This window comes from Convolutriloba macropyga, chromosome 6 (genome assembly GCF_964194025.1).
Source record: "Convolutriloba macropyga chromosome 6, txConMacr16.3, whole genome shotgun sequence".
Lineage (NCBI taxonomy): Eukaryota > Metazoa > Xenacoelomorpha > Acoela > Convolutidae > Convolutriloba > Convolutriloba macropyga.
In genome coordinates, this window is record NC_134473.1 from 58,520,966 (window position 1) to 58,547,947 (window position 26,982).

General features: G+C 36.5%; 2 protein-coding genes across 3 annotated transcripts in view; both read right to left on the reverse strand.

Moving 5' to 3' along the window:
* Nucleotides 1-287: 287 nt before the first annotated feature.
* Nucleotides 288-14,912, reverse strand: LOC142341802 (uncharacterized). Its single transcript, XM_075393043.1, has 5 exons — nt 14,461-14,912; nt 8,568-8,643; nt 8,088-8,204; nt 4,438-4,567; nt 288-866 (listed from the first exon to the last, which is right to left on the reverse strand). The coding sequence occupies exons 1-5, from the start codon at nt 14,905-14,907 to the stop codon at nt 353-355; spliced, it is 1,284 nt and encodes a 427-aa protein (XP_075249158.1). The 5' UTR covers nt 14,908-14,912; the 3' UTR covers nt 288-352.
* Nucleotides 14,913-14,965: 53 nt separating this feature from the next.
* Nucleotides 14,966-26,982, reverse strand: part of LOC142341800 (gamma-tubulin complex component 6-like) — a 76,122-nt gene continuing 64,105 nt past the window's right edge. For both annotated transcript variants that reach the window (XM_075393041.1, XM_075393039.1), the window contains exon 18: nt 14,966-15,411. In XM_075393041.1, coding sequence (XP_075249156.1) covers nt 15,314-15,411 — 98 coding nt within the window. In that variant the 3' untranslated portion in view covers nt 14,966-15,313. The remainder of the gene's footprint in view (nt 15,412-26,982) is intronic.

A 26,982-nucleotide genomic window follows, 5' to 3' on the forward strand; every position in this document is an offset into this window, starting at 1 on the left:
TGTTAGCAACAGCATAAGTGAGTTTGCTCCTTTTTAAAACAGAGCTCATGATCCTGCGAAATGAGTCTAGCATTAACTAGAGGTGAAGAAAGTGGTCATACTTGCCAAACTACTTGACCATGGAAAATATACAATAAACCACACATTTGAACTGCTTTCACTTGAACCCATTTTAGAGGTTAAAAATTAAGAACTATTAGACCATCACGAAAAAATCAACAAATTGTTTCCAGCAATGATAACCTTTGGCTTCATCACACTAAGTATTCTACTTTAAATGAGGCGCATAAAACGAAAAATCTTTTCAAATCAACTCAATCTTAAATCAAGCAAACAGTTCCATTATCAGCTTTTATAACATTATTTCAGCGTGAATAGGTGTCAACATTTTGTAGACACGTCTCGCTCCAATTCTATCCACCATTTCGTGCACCATATCTATCACTTCACGTCTTGTTTTCGACATGCCATCTTCCTCATTCAAGCAACTACCACCAAAATGAGGAATAATATCTTGATTATCTTCAGCCGTTTTCACGAACCCAACAGGTACTGATTTAATCTCCGATCTGACAGTTCTATTCGGGATAGGAGTCATCAAGAAATTTGGTGATCTTACAGCTGGGTCTATGGTTCTTTTCACATTCTGCGGCGTTGCAGCCAAGAAATCAACCGACGAAAGTTTCTTACTGGAAGAATTTCCGTTCAATGCTTCGTTTGTGTTCCAGTTAATTTCCGGATGGTCATCCAAAGATTCCTCCACGTGATACAGACCTCCAGAGGGGATGTCTCCAAAGGCGTCCTTATCCCAACGGCTAAAGCCTTCGCTTTCAGAAAGATCATTGACATGCTTTTCCAAGCTAACTCTAAACAAAAGATGAGGCTCACGCATCTACTATTTTGCAAAGCTAGTTCCCACATTTCGACAAACGCATAACCGCAAAATAGACATCAACATCGACATTTCACTACAACAGTCTCTGTGAATCGCACTCTTCGAGACTAGTGAGCTGAAAGGCTCCAAGAAAACCTAATGCCCTCTGGGCGCTACCTGTTTATACCTTTTTTGAGGAAAAAAGTCAAATGGGTTAGACTAAAAATCGGTCAATCGAAAGATCGCATAAAAAAGACCACAGGACGAATATAATTGCAACAAAATTCGTTTGAGAGCAATTAAAAATTATCCTGGTCTCTCGCGTAACCTACTTCGAAACGGCCGACCACAAGCATCAAGACTTGCTTAAACAGGTGTTACAGGTGTTATTTCGCTTAAAAAAGGTGTTACAGGTGTTATTCGATTATAAGGCTACATCTCACTAATATATAATAATTCTCTATAATGTTGGTGTAAAGGATTTACTAGCCTAATTGTTATGATAAACTTATGAAATAGAGATGGTAAATGGAGAAGCTGAAGCCGGCACCAAGGCTAGTACTGATGAGATATTTGACGAGGAAGAAGCCATTACAGGCAACATTGAACCCCTAGTCTTCGCTATCAGGATCAAACTCCTTCAACACCTATCAAACCGCAAGACAAGAAACGAGCTTTCAGTGCCCTGACTCCAATTATATACGGTATATGGTTATTATTGAATCAAATGGATTTGATATGTTAGTTACCAAACCAACACGGGTCAAAAATGAGTCATCCGCCTGCCTTGATCACTTTCTATCAAAAGACATTAATAAAAGTGCAACTGAAGTACTTGCGGACCAAAATTTCACTGATCATTTCCCAATCCTTTTCTCTTGTACCATCAATTCGCGTGGAATAGAAAATAAATGCAGCTTCCGGGATATCAGTTTTCTGAAGTCTTATCAATTAACTATGAACTACAAATTCAAGCTGAGTCACGAGTTGGGCAAATCAATTCTCAATGTTCAGGATAGCAATTTTGAAGATTCGTTTTCTAGCTTTCACAAAACTGTCTGTCAAGTAACTGACCAATTTGCTCACTTTAGAACATCCAAAAAATGTTTTCGTAAAAACCCAGAATGGTTTACTAATAAGTTAAAAAATTTGCGCTCGAAGCGCAACAAAATGCATAGGCAGTGGAAATTGCAGCAAGCCGACACTGAGAGCAAAGAAAAATTCAAAAAATGACGGAAGAAGTTTGAAAAAGAGGTTGAGACCTCAAAAAAATCGTATTATAAAGAGAGATTCAAATCATGCGTTGGAGACGCAAGGCAAACGTTTAAGTTACTTAAGTATTAAGAAGGACAATCAATAAAAAAGAATGCTCTGCCAGCTCAGTCATTGTGCGTTACTGGTTCTGAGCCGCCCTCGCATCAGGAGGTTGTTGGGAAATTACACAAATATTTCTTCTCGATCGGTGAAAGCTTTAAAAAAGGACCTCCCAAATGTTCCTAACATTCTCCCTGAAGAATTGCCATATTCCATGTTCTTGATTCCCGCAGATTATTTAGAAATTTTAGAAATCATAAACCAATTAGATAATAAAAGATCATCAGGTGATGATCACTAAAGCAATATTTTGGTTAAAGTTATTGCGTCCGTAACTACACCACATCTCACTAAATGATTAATATGTCGTTCAGACAAAAGATCATCAGGTGATGATCACTTAAAAGATCATCAGGTGATGATCGCTTTCGATATAGAAAGATCATCAGGTGATGATCGCTTTCGATAATAAAAGATCATCAGGTGATGATCACTTAAGCAATATTTTGGTGAAAGTTATTGCGTCCGTAACTACACCACATCTCACTAAATGATTAATATGTCGTTCAGACAAGGTATTTTTCCGAGTGATTTAAAAAAGGCAAAGGTAAGACCAATCCACAAATCTTGCTCGAAATTAGATGAAAACATTTAGAGGCCCATTTCTCTTCTGATGGTCTTCAGTAAAATATTTGAAAAAAGGTGCTGTGTATTTGAAATACATATATATGAGCTCCTTAAGTTTGTCTTGCGTTCCATTAATGGGAAGCATTGTGAGCAATATTTATACCTTTTGTTTGAATTTGAAGCAAATACTCATTCAACCAGAAGTTAACAAACCTTTTCTAAAGATTAAATTATGTAGAAACAAACTGAAGAAAAACTCTATATACTTCAGATCTGCAAGACTATACAATACAGTTCTACCATCAGATATAATACCAGATACTGTCGAAATCTTGTCTGCCATCTAACTCAGTGGTTTTGTTCGTCGTTTTCGGGATAGTTTTTTAATTGGAAATAATGACCTGATCAACTGTGTTTTTGGTGGGTAATGTAGCGAATGCTCCTTTTTACCATCGATAAATGTGTCTTGTGAAAAGGTACCCCTTTCCTGCGTACTACAGGATGTTCAAAATAGGATTGACTTTCGTGTGTAAAAATTTGACCCTCCAGAAGCTACGAGTTTTCGAGATACGGTCATTTTTTTGTGATTTTTTTGTTTTTTCTACAGGAAAACTTTCAAAAAATTGAAATTTTTAATGAACCCCTGCCAGCATGCTACAGGATGATCAAAATAGGATTACCTTTATTGTGTAAAAATCGACGCCCCAGAACCTTCTAGTTCTCGAGATATGGTCATTTTTGTGGTTTTTTTTTTGCTTTTTCCACTGAAAAAAACTTCGAAATTTTTTTTAAAATCTTTTTTATTAAATTTTTTTCTCTCGTGACATCGAAAACTCAGGGCAGGTGAGAATGCTGCAGTTAAAACTGCAGGGTTTACTAGGAAAAAACTCTTGAAAAATTTCAAAAAAATTAAAATTGTTTTTTGCTTGATATCGATTGGTGCATATCTCTTAGGGTAGGCGTTTGGTAGGCTCCAGGGCCTCGTTACCTGTCCTCCCTAGGTTAGTAGTTGCCAGCATTATTCCTTGCAGAGTTATTTAAACTGACTTTAGTTTTTTGTTGCTGTGTAAATATCTTTCCTGGAGAAATATATTCTTTCTTTCTTTCTTTTCTTTTCTTTCTTTCTTTTTCTTTACTTATTCAGGTTCACAAAAAAGAGCAAGCAAAGATTAGAATATGTCCGAAACAAGAAGATCTACGAGCCTAAATTGATGAGACAGTTCTTAATTAAGTTCTTTAAAGTTTCTTAATTAGGCTCTTTACGGCTTCGACGATATAAATCTGAAAATAGACAGCAACCGATTCAGGAAGTTGATGTTCAGAGATTCCGAGGTTGACGTTCCGATCGGCCGCTAAATTCCGCCCCCGCTATAGTTCATTTGAGCCATCATACAGGACGGACAATATATCTTGAAAATTATGAAAAGTTCAAAATTCGCGTTATATCCTAGAAGCTCGCTCAACATGCATCGTATTTTAGCAGCAGATTAAGTGCTTCTAAAATAATTCCCACAGCAAGCACCAAGTTTAAGAGATTAGTCCTAATCGATATGTTAATCCATTTAGATAAGCAGTCCTTCTTTGTTACTGAGAGCATACAAAATAATTTTATGATAGTACACCTGGAGCGAGGCCCTGTGTCATCATCTTGGTTCACAAGTTTTGGCACGTCACGACTGTCATCTGACAATTCGCCGTCTTCATATTCAGCGGTCTTTTTATCACAGTCCCAGTTATTTCGGACTGCACTACCTAAAATTATTTAAACATAGGCTATTCAAACCGAAGTTAGATTCGTTTTTAAGGACACTTTCTTTTACTATCAAAACGGTCCCCGACAAAACAGAACAAACACTTAAAGGATAGGACTCCACGAATTAATGAAGACAAAGTTAAATCTCTGAGTAAACGTAATCAAACTGAATTTTTTGAATACTAAAAATGAACGCAAAACTAGTTGTTAAACAAAATGACAGGCTTGATTATAATTGAACGAAGATCAATAAGTCTCTTGATGTTTGGTGTTATAATATCTGCGCAAATTTTCCATAAGAATCCATTCGAACCAAGAAAAAAACATAGCCGGCAGATCGCCGGAAAATAGCCCTGATAGACGCTTGCGTCTTTCCATGAATTTAAACAACTAAAGAAATAAGATAGACAAATTGACCAGCAGTCCTTTAATAGATCAGTAGACTTTTTGATTAGATTCGGTCAGTCATTTTACGCTCTATACGCTCTATATATACGCTCTGTAAGAAAAAAACGCTGATGGAGCTTTTTCAAAATTAATATTCGAAATCAAAAACTCAAGACTCTAACTCTAATACTCTAAGACTCAAGAATTAGGGCAATTACGTTTGGCACTACTTAGATGCACACTATTGACTTTTAATTAGTAAATGTTCATAAAATCTAAAGTTCATTAAGCAAGTTCAGACGTCATTTGTTGAGTGAGGTAAGTCACGCAATTGACTAAAAATCACCAAATGACATCGCGAACACAAATTTTAACTGCAAAAGCACTAGATATTACAAATTGAAAAAGTGAATTCCAAGACGTGAGATGGCAAGAATCATCGATGGAGACCTTGAAAAAAAAACATAGCAGGATAAGTCCTGACGTACAATTCAAAGAAATTTCTTTGACTAAACAAAAAACTAGACCTAGAATGCAGAATGAGTGCATTGGGAAAATGATATCTAAAAAAAATTAGATAAATAGAAAACCGATGTCAAAATGCCGCATGCAAACAAAAAAATACTAGCAAGAAATTGAAGTTTGATTCAAACCAAAACTAGGCATAGAATGAACTATGAATGGATTGAGAAAACCATTTAGAATAAAATCCGATCCAAAAATCAAAAAACAGTAAAAATTAAAGTGAAATTTCGGCATGTGAACAAAAAACCACTAGCGAGAAAGCGAATTTTTGTTCCAACACCGTTTTTTCACACTACTTCAAAATTAGAGCAAAAGAAAACTCACGCCGCAAAAGCACTCGCCTTTCGCTCCACTTCATGTTTCGGCGTGACCAAAATCACTACTCCAATTTGACTTCAAAAATCAAGAAAATGTGAGAACATAACTTAAAAAAAGACAGCGACAGAATACAATTCAAATTCTTTGAACTGTAAAAGACCACGATGTCCCCAATAATAACCGCTATCGCCTCGCGGCTATTAATTACACCATTTGTTTTCGAAGCTTGTGGCTATAATAGGTACCGTGAAGTTAACTGATGGCATATCTTGCTGTCCCTTCTTTTTTTACAAGGGACAGGAAGAGTCAGATTACGCAATCACCAAATCGAAAGTATTACAAATCCTAGCCACTTTCAAATCCACTTTCATCTGCGATCCAGTAGATATTGAGAAGAGAAAATGCCAATCGGCGTTGAAAAACCGCAGCAAAGTTTGACGAAGGACCAGGACGAGCAGAGTCTCTGAAGTATATCAATGCTGAGACAGCAGAACGAATAGAAACGAAGGACAGTAAACAGAAGGCACCAGCGAAATCTTACTCCAATGAGCGAGCCCCTTGCAATGAAATGATTTCAGAATCCAGACAACTTACACATCCCGAAAACTGAGTATATTTATTAAGACACAAAAAAGGATGGCCCAGAAACTATTGTTTTGCAGCTTTATCGAACATGGACCTGATCGAGCTATGTGATTACTGTCTCTCCCGTTGAATGTTTACAACAGCAACAAACTACTTTTCATCAAGTCCACACAGCTAACGCTTCACTTGATATTTTGAATTAGCCTCTTTTATGAAATTTTTTCATAGCCGGCAGACTACCGGATTAGCTGCGAAAGAAGAGACTTGCGTTCCGTATAATACAGATAGAAACAGATACAGATCTAAATAGAAAAAAATCAACCACGCTCAAAAAGCTATGTGAAAAAATACATTACACAAATGAGTTCCTTTAACCTTATACTAACTCAAATTAAACTTCAGTTGTGAAGTCCAAAAGTTATTTTATTGAGTGAGGTAAGTTACGTATGATCAAAATCTAATCACGCTAAAGAGAATGAGAGATGACGTCACGCGCGCAAATTCCGTTAGTGAGAGGAAGAGGTAATTCAGAAAATTTGCCTTTTTCAGCTTTACTGTGTGAATAAAGGTAAAACAAAAAAGAGCGTCAGACGGCGAAACAAAAAAAGCAAGAGCACAGCAATAGAGCTCCGCTCAGCCTACAGCTTCGCAGCTATAAAAAAAGAAAAACCAAAAAAGTATGAAAGCTTATCGACATAGCAACAAAACGGCTTACGATAGAAGTCGAAGTTCGGAACGCATCCTTCCTGCAAAAAATATTGAAAATCAAATTTTCTCCCTTCATTTCGATCACTCGATATGAAGACATGTGGAATCAGTCGGCAAAGTCTCGGAATACAACAATAGTTTGGAGTTCGGATACCATATGCTTCGCAACTGCATCGTACCACCATATGATACGCACTCCCAGAATGCCTCGTAATGCCCCTCCAATAGTCATCGATTTCTTGTCGAAAAGGATGTGAGACAATTCTCAATTATTTGAAGACAATTGCACTGGTCGACACATTTGCAATTGTTCCGCAAAGAAACGACGACTTGCAATTGAACGTTAAAAAAGGCTACTCACGAACAAATGATTCAGTTGAGAGCCGAATAGTATCCAACGCTGGCACATTGATCCAGAAACTTAAAGAAGAGCAGGAAACTCATAAAGTGATGCAAATTCACTGCAACCAGAACCGGCATCACAATATGACCGATTAATTAAGAACATAATTAAGAACAGTTATACTACAAAAAACTAACAGACCTCGATAATGTTGCTCTGAACGATTTTTCTCAGTAATTCAAATAGGTTTTTCTTGCTTCAATATGTATATTTCAAATGACAGAAGCAATTTGATTAGTACAAATGTCGATCAAACTTTTTATTTTCCTTTTCTTTCATTTCAAATCGCGTTTTCGTGTATTAAGTGTAAACACTTCGCCTATTTTCTGATCAGATCGGACCTCATTTTAACTTTGCAGAAAATTTTGGGTATTTTGGCATCTATTAATTAGTGTCATTTGACTGCAATTGAGAGGCTAAATTCGATCGAAAAAGATCAAGAACTCAATCCAAAACTGGTCAAATTGGTCACAAAAAAAGTATTGTTTAAAAAGACACACGAATACAAGATTTGCTTCGCACTTATTTCGAGAACAACTACAACATTTACATCAAGAAAGTGCCTAAATACCTCCTCGCTTGTCGCCACTTACCTGTGGCTACCTTTGTACTGACACGAGGATAAGGTGTACTCTTCCTTGAGGCCATTTGGTTTAGCTTGGGAGATGATTTGTCCGATGAATCATCCGAACTGTTCTTTCCTCTGTCTCCTGAATACAATGACCCTTCGGATTGAAATGTTGACTCAAATTCTCTATTTTATCTAACATTGGCAACTCTTATAACTAGTTTATGGGAAGTTTAAAGGAAAAAGGCGTAGAAATTTCCTACAGCCGTTATTAACTGCAAAACTGCTGTAATACAAAATAGCGTTTAGTCAATATCATCATTTTTATTCAATCACGGAGTAAATCAGAAATGCTTCACAAAATCATAGCATCATCTTCTCAAGAAAAACACCAAAAACGAAATATGCTTATTAGTCGCGCAGTTTTCAGGTTATTACATGAAAACACTTAACTCCAAACTAGTGATACTGGATACTATATAAATGGTAAACAAAACAATTCTACCTGAATACAAAGAAGCCACTTTGTTGGCAAGCGTGAAGGGAGTTTCAAAGCGAGGAATCGTCACCGTTTGTTCCTTCTAAAGCAAAAATTTCTATACTTCTATTGGTTATGACAGCTTTTATCACTTTTATCATCGCATTTATCACGGAACAACTCAATATTCAACCCATATTTGATAAAAATGATTATGGATAAATTTATTCATTAGCCAAATTCGGGGATCTTTAAGAATTGAACTTTATCGACTGCAACGAAACTTCATTATTTATAGGAGGGAAAGACCTGGGTCCAGAAAATATGCAATAAATTATCGATACAGTCGAAAGTGGTCATAAATACATGTTGAGTATCAAAATTTAGTGAGATTCCAAATCACCTTCAAAGGTGTTTCAATTGTTGAATCACTCACTCCGACGCGCAATAATTAATTCTCATATCTGACAATATTGAGTAAAATACTTACATTATATACAAAAACAGCACTTATTCCCGAGCGAACATTGCCCGCACAATTAAGAAACCGATATTGAATGCGTCTTCAAAATTAAAAATAAAACAGCCCGTGCTATTATGTGCGTAAAAAATTGATTTTTCAGAAAACGTTTCCTTTTGGTATTAGATTACATATGTTTGCCAACTTGAAAGACATACAAAAACTTAGAAAGTTTTTGTTCAACGGGAACGCCCAAGAGCTGATTGAAATTTGAGAAATTTGAACGAAGATTCAAGTTTTGGTTTAAATTTTTGTCAAAAGAAGCTAACTTCTTTTTCTAGAAACTTTCTTGTAGTTGGAAATAGATAGCTGAAACTCAGTTTTATTTTCAATAGAGGGGTTTTTCTGGTATAAAGCCTTTCTCTCTTCCGGCGATATCGTTTCAGAAATCCCAGCTCTTCGTCAGAATGGACAGATCATTTGTTTTAGACTGCGCGTTTCATTGGGGACAGCCTCCTCTACAGCCGCGGAAAATGTGTCGAGTAACAAATTTGCTAAGTCGTTAGGGCAGTGAATGTGATGATTCAAGCAGAGAGGTAATTCAACTGCATTGTTAAAAGCACTCCAATCTGTTTTATCAAAATTTTTCTTGTGGCTGGTTCACAATTTTTGGGTTTGGATAGGGAGGATATTCTGAACTTGATAAGTTTGTGATCAGAAAACGAAGCGTCATGCAATATAATCTCTCAACTACAGCTACCTAAATCAGAAATATCAAAGAAAAAAACTACAGAAAAAGCTTTTTAAAAAGCAGATAATTTTAGTTGAGGGGTGTGGGCAGGTAGGGGCTGGTGGTGGCTTGTGTGAGAGGGAGTAGGTGGGGGTACGAAGCCTCAAATAATTATACCATGCAGATTGCTGGAAAAAAGCCACCTTTGAATCAAATATCCGCGACTGGTATTAAAAGAAAAGAAAAAATGAAAAACTAATTGTTGAGCAAAAAGAAAAAAAAATTTGAAGTGATAACCAATTTTGATTTCATTTCGTTGTTAGACATACTCCTGCTTCTGAAGGAGAGGATATAGGGGCTAGTATCAATACCAATAAGCATAAGAGACGGTAACTAAGACTTAGGAACAAAGCTAACCAAGGAACAAAGTTCAAGTAGCTGGCATTTGAAACTGGGCTTTAAGGGTTTATATCATTTCTAATTCCGATTTCGTTTTTGATAGTGATTCTGCTCATTTTAGATTGCTTCGGTGGGCAATTGATGTTTAAAATTTAGATTGCTTCGCTGGGCAATTTCAGATTGGTTCGCTGGGCAATTGCTCATTTTTCTCAGAATGAGCGAAGAATGAAACTAGTCTAGAGAACTCAAAGAGATCTCATGCAAAATCACAAAAAAACGGCAAAATGAGGTGGTTAAGTGAAACAAGTATTTATTCAACGAACTAAAATAGGAGCACAATTTGAGCCTAATGAGATCATAATGACGGCTATTAAAGAGGACAAAGTCATTTGCCTGAAAAACTATAGAAAACCTTTTGATAAATTCAGACAACTTTTAGTTAGGGGTGAGGGTAAGTGGGTACGTAGGTTTGAGTGGGCGCTCCTAAGGTTAGGGCGAGGACTAGTTGAGGAGTCACGGGGTGCAGTTATGTAGGCAATTTGGTGGGGTGCTTGGTAGGTGTGCTTGGGTGTGTTGGGAGGTGCTGGGAGGGTAGGTAGGTGGGGCTGTTTGGTAGTGTGGATATGACTGTTGCGGGAAAAAATGTTCTGGAAATGTTCTTTCAGCCTTGAAAATTACCAGCAGTTCCCAATTACTAAATATTAGAATTGCAATTACTACTAAAATCCAATGTTCTAAAACAGAAGTCAGGGTTTTAAAAATAAAGCCAATTTTCGAAATATGGGGCAAATACTGACGGCTAGGGGTTTTTAGTGGATTGCATGAGGGATAGATAGGTAGGTTTGGGGTAAGTAAGTGGTGGATACTGAAATTTGGGGTGGAGGTAGGTCATAGTGGTAGGTTGCTGAGAGGGGCGGGGTCAATAGGATGGGGGAGGGGTGGATCCACTGCGGAGGAAGGAGGGTTAGGTAGATGGGGTGTCTCTTATTTGAATAATGAGGAAGGACTATAAAGGAAAAATCAATTTCAAAATAACCTTTTGACCTTGAATTTTTCATGCAGTTCCTAATTACTATGCACTGTAAAATAAGCCACTGTTCAAGTCCAAAGTTCGAACAAAGAAGACAGTCTAAGTCAAGGAAAGGTTTGCTTCAGATAATACCAAGGATCATAATACCAGATAATACTGTAAAGTACCACGGATATTTTCCATTTGCGCCCTCCTTGCTTAGTGGGTGAAAAAAATTTGCACCCCACGATGCGCGTGCCATATCTTACACAATGGTTTACTAAGTAACGGCGCGTTCTCTGTAATTGGGGGTTGGCAAAACGGTCTGCACTGGAGGCAGCAACAGAAGAAATTCGATACTAATAATTCTCGAGTCGAAAAAATCGGTAGAATACCACTACTCCTCTTTGAGAGGAAGAAAAACTGCAGATGATTACCAATACTCCTCTTCGAATCGTGAAAAACGTGTTAACATAACCTCATACACTTTTTTCTACCAATAGATCTGTCAACAAATAAGTTCTGATAGAAAATATGTCCCAACTGTTAAACCTATTAATAATTCAAAAAATAGAACGGACATCTCCGAGAACTGCTGTTATTTTAATTCAAAACTAGCTTGAAAGGTTCAGAATACGGCAGTAGTCATCAAACAGCCATGAGTCGAACAACTATTATATCAAAACGTTCTTAACATCCCTTGTGAGCTTCTAAAGATTCTAATCCGTGAATTGAACTAAATTAGCTTGCTGTCACTATTTTCTGCTCTGGCTTACTCGATCCCATCATTACAAAACTAGCAGGCCCGCAAAACTATAAGAAAAACGTTTACACGAATAGAAGGTTTAAAAGAAAGTAAGATTTCTGTTTCGCACCGACTCGGACACGAGCCCATGCCTCTCGTTCATCAGCCATAGATCTCATCACAAACGCTAACTATGCGTATTGCACTTGTCTTTTGCTTTTTCTACAGCAAATTTCTAGACAACGGCGTTTGTGGCTTGCTTGTTTTTGCTATACCGCATGCTTATTGAGCGCAAAAAATGTGCAAATTAGGAGCTTAAATATCATGGTAAATCGCGTCTCAAAACGCATTCATTATGCTAGGTTGCATGACTACGGAACCCTAAAACATGTTCCAATAGAAGCGCTGTTAGCCATTCGGTTCAATTGCGACTGATATTTAAAATAGTAGAAAAAGATTAGACACAGACTAAAACTGCTCAAAACTTAAATTCATAGCTCTTTTATGGATAATGGTAATAGAACCGCAAATTAACAGCTACAAAATAAAATTCAAACTGTGGGTATCCTGTGAAAGACAGAGACAGTTGTTTGACTTTTCCATTTCAGTCTGTTTAATGCTCTTGATATATCCTGTTTTGGCCTCTCGTTTCCTGGACGACTTGCTTGACTATGCTCAACTGGTTTTTCTGATAATTAAATTTGAGAAGGAAAAATAGAGCAGGAAACAAAGGGAAAGAGAGAGAGAGAGAGAGAAACGCAAAGATAGATAGAGAAACAGAACGAAGGAAAGGGGGAGAGAGAGAGAGAGACAGAGACAGAGAGAGAGGAAGAAACAGAGAGAGAAACAGAAAAAAAACAAAGAAAGAAAGAACGAAAAGGAGAGAGAGAGAGAGAAGGAAAAAACAAAGAAAGAAGAAAGAGTGAGAAAAATGTTTTCTCTAATATTCGTTTAGAACCATAAAAGTAACGGGGGAAAATTCCATTGGTTTTTACAAAAAAACCACCGTCAAAAAATCGAAAAACCAAAGAAAAGACCATGAGACTGGAAAGAAGAATTGCTACAAAGAGAAAACAATTAACATTTTTCATTCCCAAAACACAAACACAGGATCATAAACCATCTCGCGTCGCAAGAATTTCTCTCGGTCGCCAAACGGCATTTTGTTGATTAAAAATTTTCAAGTCTAAAAAATCGAAAGTGCCCGACACGGTTTTGAACCCCCGACCCTCAGAATAGAAGAACGCCATCTCACCAACCGCGCTATAACAACTAAAGACCACCCTTTCCCATAATCGAGTTTATTTATATCGAAAACATATTACAGATTGAGAGCATTTGGGATCACGCAAAAAACAAGAAGTGGGGCGTAAGAAAATAGCGGAAAGCTAAGAGAGTTCTATAACAGTACACAATCTGTACAGAATTTGTGAAGCTTAAACTTTGCAAAAAAACTCGTTTACAACAAATACTTGAAACTTCGTTCGGTAGCATTAAAAATCAAGTAGTAAATGCTCCCTCTGGCTAGCACATTCTCTAGCTCTCATAGTCTCGGGGTAAGTGCACCTGACTAATAATCTTTTGACCCAGGCTCGGTTCTCACCTATCTATTTTGAGCATTTTAGGTCATTGACCTCTCTCGATACGTTCGCTAAACCATGCTTTTAAATCTGGCTCTTAGACAATGCACTTCGAGAGGCCACTTAAACATACAAAAAGTTTGTCCCATTTTTGAGCTCACACGTTTAATGCATAGGATAGGATTACAATTTTTCATGCCCCAAACACACAAACAGGAACATACACAGACTCGCGTCGCAAGAATTGCTCTCAAACGCCAAGCAACTTATTGTTGAAGAAATTTTTATGTCTGCAAAAGGGAAGGTACCCGATAAGGTTGCGAACCCTCGACCCTCAGAATAGCAGTCGTCCATCTTACCAACTGCGCTATAACCACTACAAACCACACTTTCTCATCATCGCTTTTATTTTATCAATGAACATATTTCAGATTGAGAGCATTAGGGACCATGGAAAAATCAAACAGTTAAGCGGAAAAAACTTAGTTGAAAACTAAGAGTTTTCCAAAATAGCGCAGAATCTGTAAAGCCAACACTTTGCAAAAAAAACTTTTACAGAACATATTTCCTAAAATCGTTCGGCAGCAATTAAAAAACACGGAGTACCCAGGACAGTAAATCCTGCCTCTGAGCGAGCATACTTTCAAGCCCTCATAGCCGCGTGGTAACTTCACCTGACTAACAGCCTTTTGTCCCGTTCGGTTCTCACCCATCTACTTTAAGCATTTTAGGTCACTGACCTCTCTCGATATGTTCGCTTAACCATGCTTTAAAATCTGGCTTTTAAACATGCGCTTCGAAAGGCCACTTAAACACCAAAAAGTTTTATCCCATTTTAGAGGTCATGAGTTTAATATATAGGTGTAAACTGTGCGCGTAAAGTGCCAAGGGTGACTATATATATACCAGAAAAAAGTCTTTTGCACTGACATCAATAGTAAACCCCCCCCCCACCCCCACCGGAAAACAAATCTTATTCGGGCCAGACTATAATTACCTCGGGGCCGGATCTGAACAATTCCAAGCCATTCCTCTTCGGCAATGGAGTCTTGGTCAGATCACCGTACTTGTAGTCTTCAATTATTGACGGCTCCCTTCGTTTCCGAGTAGCCGAAGCAAATCGTCTGTCCTCACTACCAGCTGAGGAGTACAACGTGATTCCTTCAGATGAATTCGGTAGATTTTCTGTCGAAATGTTGGCCAACAACAGATTGAAAACGTCGACACCAGTTTTCGGAGTTGATGCTGGTAACTTCCCAGATTTTCCATTTTTAGCAACATTTCCAATAAGTGACAGAGACTGTTTGCGATCGCTCATTCGACTTGATTGATTCGGCAGCGGAGTTCGAAATTCGTTAATTTTGAGTCGGCGACAACCTTTGAAGTTCTTCTGATTACGGTCACCGACCGAAACGCGTGTCCTCGACCCACCAACCCAATTCATTCCGAATAACCCGTTTCTCTTGATCGTCAGGTTAATTGATCAATCGAAATTTCTAAGATATGCTAAAATCTGATTAGTTACTGAAAAGGATCACAATAACAAGGTAGTGTTTTTAGCGTTGTAACACCACGCAGTAAAAGTTAACTAATCAATTGAGTTCCAGCCCTGAACAACTAATTTAACATATTCGTCACGCGGCTAGATAGAAACTGATAATCATCACATAGATGAAATGCGCAAAGAAAAGAACAAAATGACACAATTCTTCAGCTGATAACAAAAACACAAATTACAGCTAACTAAAATTTAAGCAAGAATGTAACTAATATGTAAGTATGAGCATTTCTGCGGTTAGATTTTGAAAGGTATTTCGGTGTTGAAAGCAGATAAAGGTTGACATCGGCTGTTATGCTGTTATTTTTAGGTAGAATTGATTGAAGTTGAGTTTGAGGAGGAAGTTTTCCAGGTGGGGTTGGTATCCATTGTCAGCCAATGATGACACCACTGAAACAGAGACATCGGAAGTGTTCACAGCCTTCACTCTCATTAATATTGTATAGCTACATGCAATTAAACAGAGACTCCAAGTATGCGACCGCACGTTCACCGTATATCAAATCATATGGCTTCAAATTTTGTCTCGATCAAAAATTTGCTACATGCATTTATAATTTCATAAATTACGACGTCCTTTAGGTTTTGTAGGGAAAAGTAACGAACGCATTTTTTTTCAAATTATTTTTTGAATTTTTTTCAGATAAAACTGAGTTCTCCTCTAGTCAATGAGAACCGTTAAACGTCAACAAAAATCGTGAAAACAATTTGACCTCAGCGCCATTTGAAAATATAACCAAATTGCAGTTAATAATAATAAAGAACAATTTACGAGAAAAATTTAGGACCAAATTGATTAAATTAAAATGCCCAAAAATTTTTGTGTCGCTATTTTCACAAAACCAGTCGATTGCCAAAAAAACAGCCGACGTTGACTCGCGTGAAGTCCAATGAATCATACACAAAAAGAAAACGCAATTGACTAACGCCGGGTAAATTCCTCTCAAACGATTGGCAACCGCTTGGCCTTGTCAGTAGCTGCAGCTTAGGGAGGCTAGCTTTAGCTTAATTGAAGGATGGGTGAGTATGGTGAAGGTGGTAATCTCGGGGAAGGGGGCACATGAATTTATGCCTCCAAATCAGTTTCGGTGAATTACATAATTAGAGAATAGTAACATAGAGGGTATACTCGTATACTTAGAGACTACGCCATCCGGGTTTTAACAGTGTATCTCGTGTTTGAGGAAGAAAGTCAAACGGTCAGACATAAAAAACGACGAAATCATAACGAAATTACGGTATTACAAAAATTCGCATAAAAAGGAACCAGCAGGACTAAAACATAACCGATTAAACGTCGGAAGAATTGCTCTTGAACGACTAGTGGGAGCTCTAATCAATTGCAGCCTGCTTTAGTCGGGGGGGGGAAGCTTAAATGGGACTAAGAAGTTCTCTAGTGGGCTTCAAATAACCACATTAGAGGTTAACATATACCACTATTAAGATTTAGTAAAAAATGACACCAGTTTCGGCGCACTTTTCATTTGACTTTTAGTATTAAATTGCCGCCAATTGAGTTCAGTTGCTTGAAATTGTGATTGAGAAAGAATTTTAGATCACGCGAAATGCAAAAAGTCAAGGGCGCAAAAGTCACTCGAAAAGTCAAAATTGTCGAGCGAAAATTTTGCATAAAAAAAGACACACACGTTTACAATAATTGCTATGAACTACATTCAAGAGCAATTAAAAACATACCCGGCAGATTGCCGGAAAATAGCCGCCGTTGATTCCAAAATGTTGAAAAGGCGGCAAAATGAGGTAAAGCGAAACATTTTTTTATTCGACGAAGTAAAAAAACATAGCAGGACAAGTCCTGACGTACAATTCAAAGAATTTTCATTGACTAAACGGAAAAAACTAGACCAAGAATAGACTATGAGTGACTTGAGAAAACCATTTTGAAAAAATCAGATCAAAAAATAAGAAAAAAAACAGAAAATCAATGTCAAAATGCCGCATGTGAACAAAAAAACCACTAGCGAGAAATGAAAATTCAATTTAAACAAAAAACTAGGCCTAGAATGAGCTGTGAATCGATTGGGAAAACCATTTAGAAAAAATCCGATCCAAAAAATCGAAAAAACAGTAAAAATCAGAGTGAAATTGCCGCATGTGAACAAAAACCACTCCCGAGAAACCGAATTTTTGTTCAAACACCGTTTTCTCACTCTACTTTAAAATTAGAGCGATAAAAATTCACGCCGCAAAACCACTCGCTTTTTCGCTCCATTTCCTGTTTCGGCGTGACCAAAATCACTACTCCAATTTGACTTCAAAAATCATGAAAATGTGTGAACAGATCTTAAAAAAAAAGACAGCGCCCCAATACAATTCAAATTCTTTGAATTGTAAAAAATAGGAGCGCTATAATAGCCGGCTGAGAAGATGAGGGCGGCTATTAAACAATTGCTACAAACTTCCTTTGGAAGCAATTAACATAGTCGTTAGATTGGCGAAATAGCTGCGAAACAGACTTGCGTGATGTAGAATATAGATGGCAGAATATAGATGGCAACAGAGGCAGAATTGAATTGATGTAGTTGCCAACCTTTTTAAAGACAAACGTTTTCATAGCCAAAAGTTCAAAATCGTTATTTTATTTTGTTGGCTTTTCATTATCATTATTAGCATTGATCATTAAATGCGAGTTCTAAATTGCGCGACAAAATGTAAAACAAAAGAGCGTGTCAGACGACGCAACCAATATCACCTCATTATAGCTACGCAGCTATAAAAACTCGGATTTTTAATAAAATATCAACAATTATTCTAATTATGTCGCGCAATTTTGTTCAGGGGACAACTATACTTTAAAACTCGCGCTTTCAAGCTAACGCAGTAATTACAATTTTTTTAATGTTTTTATTTGGACCTGAAGCACATTTACTATATTGCGTAAGTTTGTTGATTGAATTCCATTCAGTTGAGACAATTAAAGAGGTGAGTCAAAGGGAGGTCGTCTAACCATTAGTCGTGAGTAATTGGACATCAAGTTGCAAGATCATTCAAATTCTACGTAACTTTGGCCTTTGATCAAAAACGCTTGAGAACAGATTATTTGGTAGCTAACGCAATTCTTTTCAAACTGAATGTATGCCTTCCGAGCAATTTTCGAACACTCTGAGCTTAGAAAAAGACATATACTGACTTAGAATCCAAAATCGGACGCAGCCATTTGGATCAGAAGCTCAATCTCAGAGAACATAAAAGAACACCCTTGCAAAATTGCATTGTATAATAAAAAAGGAATTAACGATAGTAGATTGAGCAGATGATGTGGCTATTGATCAGATCACCATATATCAATGCGAGTGAAAGAAAAGCTACAACCGCAGTCTATCTGTGCCCAGCTTACTTAAAAAACGACTACCTTCGAGTTGCTCAAGGTCCGTTCTATTGTAAATTACATCAGGAGAGGTGGCTGACTCTCGTTGTAAGAAAACATAGCGGACAGAGTGCCGGAATACCTGCAAAATAGATTTGCATGCCGTCTAATACATAAAGAAACAGATACAGAGAAATAAGTTGTAAAGGTTATCGACGCCGCTCAAAAAACTATTTAAGAAACATTCAGTGATCCATTAAAAAAGCTTGTTAAAATTAATTCCACAGCGATAAAATAGACAATCCTGTCATAATTAATTCCGCAGAAGCCTTTTCATTAGGGACATTTATTACACCTATAAGTTCCTTTGTCGTTAAAAAATGTCACTGACATGACTTCTTTTTGTCGAAAACGAACGGAAGTGACTTTCGACAAGAGCCTCAAAACACAAAATACAATCATGCAAAACACTCGCAATCAAAGGAAACTAATTTATTTAATCTAAATCAAAATAACAAACAACATTTTTTAATAGCACTTTCGAACGATAACCCCCACCCAAATTAAGATGTTTTGATAACATATTTTGGCGCCCAAAATTTAAGCTTCAAAGCGCGAAGGTCATTTTTATCGAGTGAGGTAAGTCACGTATGATGAAAATCTAATCACGCAAATGAGCTTAAAAAACGTTGGCTAAAGAGAGTGAGAAATGACGTCACGAGCACAAATGCCGTTAGCTTGCTAGGTGAAATGTAAAACGAAACAGAGCGTTAGACGATGAAACAAGAAAACATAACAGGATAAGTCCTGATCTACAAATCAAAGAACTTTCATTGACTAAACAAAAAATTAGACATAGAATGGACTTAGAGCGTGGAAACCATATGTCGTGAGTGGGAGCTGTAAGGGACAGTCCGGCGTTTGGCTCGCCACTGACACCTGAATTAAATGTTTTTTTCATCTTATAATACCACAAAGGAAAAATGATTTAGTTTCGGCGCTACACAAAAGTTTACAAACATAGCCGGCAGATCGCCGGAATAGCTGCGAAAGAATAGACCTGCGTGCCATATAATAGAGATAGAAACAGATACAGATCTCAATTGAAAGAAAAATCGACGCCGCTCAAAAAAACTAGGTAAAAAACATTCAGCGATAAATTAATAAAGCTTGTTAAAAATTCATTCCGCAGAATCCTCTTATTAGGGACCTTTACTGCACAAATGAGTTCCTTTGACCTTAAACAAATTCAAATAAAACTTAACTTTTAAAGTGCAAAAGTCATTTTATTGAGTGAGGTAAGTCACGTATGATCAAAATCTAATCACGCAAATAACCTAAAAACTTTTGCTAAAGCGAGTGAGAAATGACGTCACGCGCGCAAATGCCGTTAGTGCGAGGAAGAAGTCATTCAGAAAATTTGACTTTTTCAGCTTTGCTGTGTGAACAAACGTAAAACGAAAAAAGAGCGTCAGACGACGAAACAAAACAAGAGCACCGCAATATAGCTTCGCTCAGCTTACAGCTTCGCAGCTATAAAAAACATATAACAATTTCTCTAATAGGTGGCAAGCCGTAGCCACCATTCCGATTGAAGCAGTTTATACAATCTCCAATTACTTAGATATCTCGAGAACTGGTGGGTATCTTGGATGCTTAGGAATCTTGTTCTTGTTCTTGAGAATTTACCAAAAGCGAAATTAATAGAGTGAAACAAAGCCAGCAGATTGCCGGAATAGCTGCGAAAGAATAGACCTGCGTGCCATATAAAAGAGATAGAAACAGATACAGATCTGAATTGAAAAAAAAATCGACGCCGCTCAAAAAAACTAGGTAAAAAACATTCAGCGATAAATTAATAAAGCTTGTTAAAATTCATTCCACAGAAGCCTCTTATTAGGGAACTTTACTGCACATAGGAGTTCCTTTGACCTTAAACAAATTCAAATTAAACTTAAGTTTTAAAGTGCAAAAGTCATTTTATTGAAGGTAAGTCACGTATGATCAAAATCTAATCACGCAAATAACCTAAAAACTTTTGCTAAAGCGAGTGAGAAATGACATCACGCGCGCAAATGCCGTTAGTGCGAGGAAGAAGTCATTCAGAAAATTTGACTTTTTCAGCTTTGCTGTGTGAACAAACGTAAAACGAAAAAAGAGCGTCAGACGACGAAACAAAAAAAACAAGAGCACCGCAATATAGCTTCGCTCAGCTTACAGCTTCGCAGCTATAAAAAACATATAACAATTTCTCTAATAGGTGGCAAGCCGTAGCCACCATTCCGATTGAAGCAGTTTATACAATCTCCAATTACTTAGATATCTCGAGAACTGGTGGGTATCTTGGATGCTTAGGAATCTTGTTCTTGTTCTTGAGAATTTACCAAAAGCGAACTTAATAGATTGAAACAAAGCCAGCAGATTGCCGGAATAGCTGCGAAAGAATAGACTTGCGTGCCGTATAACAGAGATAGAAAAAGATACAGATATAAGTCGAAAAAAATTTCGAAGCCGCTCAAAAAGCTATAATCAAAGCATTCAGCGATAAATTAATAAAAAGATTGTAAAAATTCATTGCCCAGAAGCCTTTTCATTAGGGACCTCTGAGTTCCTTTGACCTGAAACTAATTCAAATTAAACTTCAGTTCTAAAGTGCAAAGTCATTTTATTGAGTGAGGTAAGTCACGTATGATCAAAATCTAATAACTGAAATGTCTTAAAAACTTCTACTATATATATATATAGAGAGAGAGAGAATTCGTGTAACGCAAGCAAATGCTGTTAGTGAGCGAAAAAAATCATTCAGAAGCCAAGCAGTTATCAACCTTGCTGTGTGAACAAATATGAAACAAAAAAAGAGCGCCAGACACAAAACACAAAAGCAGAGCAGGACACGTCCTGACACACAATTAAAAGAACGCTTATGACAAAACAAAAGATTAGATTCATAATGACAATGAATGAATTCAAACTTAGAAAAAAATCTGACTTTGAAACTGGAGTGAAAAAAATCACGCCGCTGAGCCACTCGCTTTTTTCGCTACGTTTCCTGTTCCGGCGTGACGAAAATCATTTCTCCAATTTGACTTAAAAAATACAACTTGAGAGACAAGCTAAAAAATGTGAATTGAGAATACCGAGCGGAAGATAACGAAGGACAAAGTCGAAAAACAATATCTGTAAATTTCTAAAAACAATTCTGTAAAAAAAAGAAATACAATTTCCCAACAATTGTTCTTGAAACGATTATTATTAAAACTTTGTTTGTTTAGTTCACTCAACCAAAATGCGTCATAGAAAAATGAAATTGAAAAATGCAAAGAAAAAACCCGAAAAGAGAAATGTATGTAATTAATTTCAGTGAGAATTGCCATGCCGTCTTCAATTGTCACTTCATAGTATCAAAACATAAAGAATACTTCCTGACTCAGAACTGATTATTAAAAAAAACCGGAAAGGGACCAAAAAGACGGCCAAAATTTGCATAGAATTACTCGATGAGCATTAACAAAAACAACTCAAACTTAATATCAATTATACCAACAGGCAGTCGAAACAAAATAAAACAGCTCAGCTGAACCACAGAACTGCCCGGAGTGTTAAAAATGTCAAGAAGAACACATAAATAGATCAAAAATGCTTTCAAGCGGAATATTACTAGCTTAGGTAAACTATAGAAACAAAATTAAATGAAAAAACTTTGAAAAAATTGAACACAAAATGGCGTTTAAAATGACGCAAGTGATCAAAAAAGAATTTTGCTTGGTAAGAATTTACGCTCTCTCAAAAATGCCACACGAAAAGAGAAAAAAATCGATAAAAATTTGCTCGAATTTAATCGCATGTTCTTCAGCAAAAACAAGTAAAAATATTAAGCAAATTGAAAGACTACGAAAAACTGCCAGCAAAACTAACATCAACCGCACAGCTCCCCAAATTCTTTTTAAAAATGAGAACTATAAAAAGCATTAAACAAGGCAAAATGGTAAGAAAACGCTGAAAATTGAATCAAATTGTAATATTTGATTCAGGTCAAAAAATTCCAGACGCACTATTACTAGATTGGATAACTGAAAGACGCACCGTTGGTAGATACAGTTGAGGTTAAAACTTACAAACGGTTTTGGAAAAGCCGCATGTTCTAAAGAAAATTGCTCGCTCTCACCACCCTTACTTTTCTCGTTCTCCATTAAAAAGCACGAACAGTTCTTAGAAAACCACTCACTAAGTTCCTGGATCTAAACACTTAGTTTTCACATACGTCATCAACTTTTACAATTTATGTGCAAACACCGATTTCTCAATGTACTTTGAAAATGGAGTGAAACTCCGCAAAACCACTCGCTTTTCCATCCAATTCCTGTTTCTACGCCTGACCAAAATCACTTCTCCAATTTGACTTCAAACATCATGAAAATATGTAAACAGATCATAAGAACAAAGCCGACAAGTTGCTGGAAAATAGACGCGATAGACGCTTGTGGCCTTCCATGAAATGAAACAACTAAAGACTTTTATACTAAGAATTAAGGCATATACGTTTGGCACTACTTAGATGCGCATTATTGACCTTTAACTAGTAAAAGTTCAAAAAATTTAAAGCTCATTAGGGGAGTTCAGAAGACATTTTTTGAGTAAGATAAGTCACGCAATTGACCAAAAAGCAGAAGAAAAGATGTCACTAAGACAAATTTTAACTGCAAAGCAGTAGAAGTCTCTGAAAATGAAAATTCAATGGTCGCAAGAATCACCGATGGAGACGACGAACTAAAAACATAGCCGGAAGAATTCCGGAAGCAACTCGAAGCGTCAAAACTTCGCTAACAAAACCGTAATTGCAGCGGAAGCCACTACCTTTTGTATTAAACCATTAATTCACTACCTCTCCAGGTCTGCTCTAAAAATTGGTGAAACCACTGTCAACAAGAGAAACAAAATTCAGCAAAATTTTATTATTGAAAACTTTTGGTAACGTTAAAAAATCCAAAATAATTAAGGTGGTCAAAAACCTGATAGTCTGAAAAAGCTGGCAAGGTTATCAATAGCCCTCAAATAATTCATGATTCTAATCTGAAAAAGATCGCGAAAGCAAACGGCAGATTATAATCTTAGAAACTAAGTTAAATCTTTTCAAAGAAGAAAGCTCAAATTAAGAATCAGAAAACAACTATAAACACACTTCTAATCACTGCGATTAAGACAAAAAACAACAACCACATAGTGTTCCTTTTTGTACATAAGCTAGACAACATGATTTCATACTAAATCAAAAATAAAATTGATCATAGAAAAGACATAAGCAGCAGAATATTCAAAGGCAAAAAATCGTTTAAATTAATACCAAGGCCGGAAGAAAGCTGCAGTAAATAGTCATGAAAGAAAACTTTGGAAGAAGCTTGCCATAAAACTCTGAGTAATGTCTTTTGTTGAATGAAATCAATTGCACACCAAAGAAATGACGAAAATCTAAGAAAAAGCCGAAATAGTTCATTTTTTACAACCGAAAAAATCATTATACCGAAAATAAATTTAGGTGCCAGGAAAAAGCTAGAATGATACTAACTAGAATGTGAAGAATATGGGCACAATGCAAGGAACACCGTAACAAAAAGACCTTCTTGATTTTTGAAAGTTAAAAATCAATTTAAAAAACTCAAGAAAAACGAAAACATTTCATTGTTCAGAATTCAAGACAGCGAAAAGATAAGTAGTCATCCGATACAAGATCTATCCTCCTGAAGATACCCAAAAATAGGAAAAAGCAGAATTCATAAAAAAGAAACATTGAAATTGAAACATTTTGCAAAAAAAATGGTCAAAGAACTTTTAAGTTAAGACTGCATTTATGAAAAGTTTTAACTGTTTTCTCAAAACTTAACGCCAAAAAATGATTGAATTTTTTTTTGAAACGAAATTGAAGTCCGTCATGTTGCACAAAAAAAAACAATTTCTAGCAGTTACAACCAAAAGACAAACGAAAAATTGACGAAAATCGGAAAAAAACTACCAAAATCGGATTAGCATATGTACAACTTTAAGGAACAAAATTACGAGGTAGAAAGCGGCGTTGAGTATAGGAATTATCAAACAAAAATTGCCATATTAACTGATTTTTGACAAAAGAAGTCGGTTAAAAGATCCAAAAAAGAAGGAATTAAAAGAAAAAAGCCAAAAAATAACTAAAAAATCCAGAATTATGTGCCAATTTTCAACTTGAAACGCATTTTCAGGCTCTGCAAAACACTGTAGCATCAATTTCCGAGGTTGACATTTCAATATAGTATCGAATAAAATTTATTTCCACGAGGAACCTAATTAAAAGCAAAAAAATTGGGCCATTTAGACGAAAAAACGGCTAAAAACTGATATCTATATGTGCAATTCAGTCAAAAACTACTTTTCAAAGTCAAAAAGTCATTCACTAAACGCAGCGCATGATAAAAAAACTTCACTCGCTTAGCGAAAATCTGTTCACCAAGACAGCTCAAAATGACAGCTTTCAGGTCAAAATGCCGCGTGAACAAATCTACGTCCTGTAAAAAAAACCGAGAGAAAACCAATACTCCTCTTCGAGTCGTAAAAACCACAATGTCCCCAAAAATAGCCGCATCGCTTCGCGGCTACTAAACAAAACATAGCTAGTAGACGGATTTCCGTAAACAGTCGTAGCTTTCTAGATCAGCAGTCTCAAAAAGATAGTAGAAACAGACCAAAAAATCAGTTCTTATAAAACGCCGAAATGTTATAATTTGATTACGAATATTTTTAATCTATTGATGATTCCATTAGCTGCTCTTAAAAAAACCTTCAATAAAAGTGACTTGCACTCACTTGCATTTATGAAACTGTTTTAACTGTTTTCTCAAAACTTAACGCCAAAAAATGATTGAATTTTTTTTTAAACGAAATTAAAGTCCGTCATTTTGCACAAAAAAAAAACAATTTCTAGCAGTTACAACCAAAAGACAAACGAAGAACTGACGAAAATTCGAAAAAAAACTACCAAAATCGGATTAGCATATGTACAATTTTATGGAACAAAATTACATCGAGGTAGAAAGCAGCGTTGAGTATAGGAATTTAAAAAAAAATTGCCATATAACTGATTTTCGACAAAAGAAGTCGGTTAAAAGATCCAAAAAAGAAGAAATTAAAAGAAAGAAAGCCAAAAAATAACTAAAAATTCAAGAATTATGTGCCAATTTTCAACTTGAAACGCATTTTCAGGCTCTGCAAAACACTGGCATCAATTTCCGAGGTTGACATTTCAATATAGTATTGAATAAAATTTATTTCTACGAGGAACCTAATTAAAAGCAAAAAAATTGGGCCATTTAGACGAAAAAACGGCTAAAAACGGATATTTATATGTGCAATTCAGTCAAAAACTACTTTTCAAAGTCAAAAAGTCATTCACTAAACGCAGCGCATGATAAAAAACTTCTCTCGCTTAGCGAAAATCTGTTCACCAAGACAGCTTTTCTCACTTTCATTTTCAGGTCAAAATGCCGCGTGAACAAATCTACGTCCTGTCCTGTAAAAAAAACCGAGAGGTTTCTGTAAAGAAACCAATATTCCTCTTCGAGTCGTAAAAACCACGATGTCCCCAAAAATAGCCGCATCGCTTCGCGGCTACTAAACAAAACATAGCTAGTAGACGGATTTCCGTAAACAGCCGTAGCTTTGTAGATCAGCAGTCTCAAAAAGATAGTAAAAGAAACAGACCAAAAAAATCAGTTAATCAGACCAAAAATCAGATTAAATGACGTCACGCATATAAATTTTAACTGCAAAGCAGTAGAAATCACTGAAATTGAAAAATTCAATTCCAAGAAGTCAGGTCGCAAGAGTCGTCGATGGAGACGACAAATTAAAAAACACGATGTCCCCAATAATAGCCACTATCGCTTCGCGGCTATTAAAAATTGATTGTGACACAATTCAAAGAAATTTTATTGACTGAACAACATAGCCGCACAATGCCAGAAAACAACATATGACGCACTTGACGTACACCGGTATTGAAACAGAAACATAAACCAACTAATGTCGGAAGAATTGCTCTTGAACGACAGGCGAGTAGAAAAAAATCTGACCCCACCGGGATTCCAACCACTGACCTCCCGCTTCATAACCATACGCACTCCCGACTGTGCTACTTGGCCCTTATGTTCGCGATACCAAAACCGACTTTATATTAGCTTTACTTCGGAGTGAGAACAATAGAAACCACTCAAAAATGAAGAACGAAACCGTAAAAGTCACTTGAGAAGTCAAAGAATGTTCTAGTTTTGCCCTAATTTGACTTCAGAAATAATGAAAACGTGTCAACAGATATTTAAAACATAAACCGACAAATGTCGGAAAAAATGCTCTTGAACGAGAGGCGAGGCAATTTAATTCAGGGTCAGTAGCCTAAATCAATTTTATTTTAAGGGTGCAAAAAAACTTTGCCCCCAACGGGATTCGAACACTTGTCCTCCCGATCCATAGCCACCCGCGATTTATCTTCCCAAACTGCAACCGATTATATATTAGCAACAAGCTTTACTTCGGAGAGAGCAATAGATCACTCCAAAATGATGAACGAAAGCGTAAAAAAGTCTCTTGAGAATGTTTTAGAAGAAAACAGCAAA

Coding starts and splice junctions, on each gene's coding strand:
- LOC142341802 (XM_075393043.1), bottom strand. CDS start 14,907: ATGAATTGGGTTGGTGGGTCGAGGACACGCGTTTCGGTCGGTGACCGT. Junction 8,205..8,567: donor AGTGGCTTCTTTGTATTCAG/GTAGAATTGTTT, acceptor CATTGTATTCAG/GAGACAGAGGAAAGAACAGT. Junction 867..4,437: donor GACACAGGGCCTCGCTCCAG/GTGTACTATCAT, acceptor TCTTTTGTTTAG/AGTTAGCTTGGAAAAGCATG.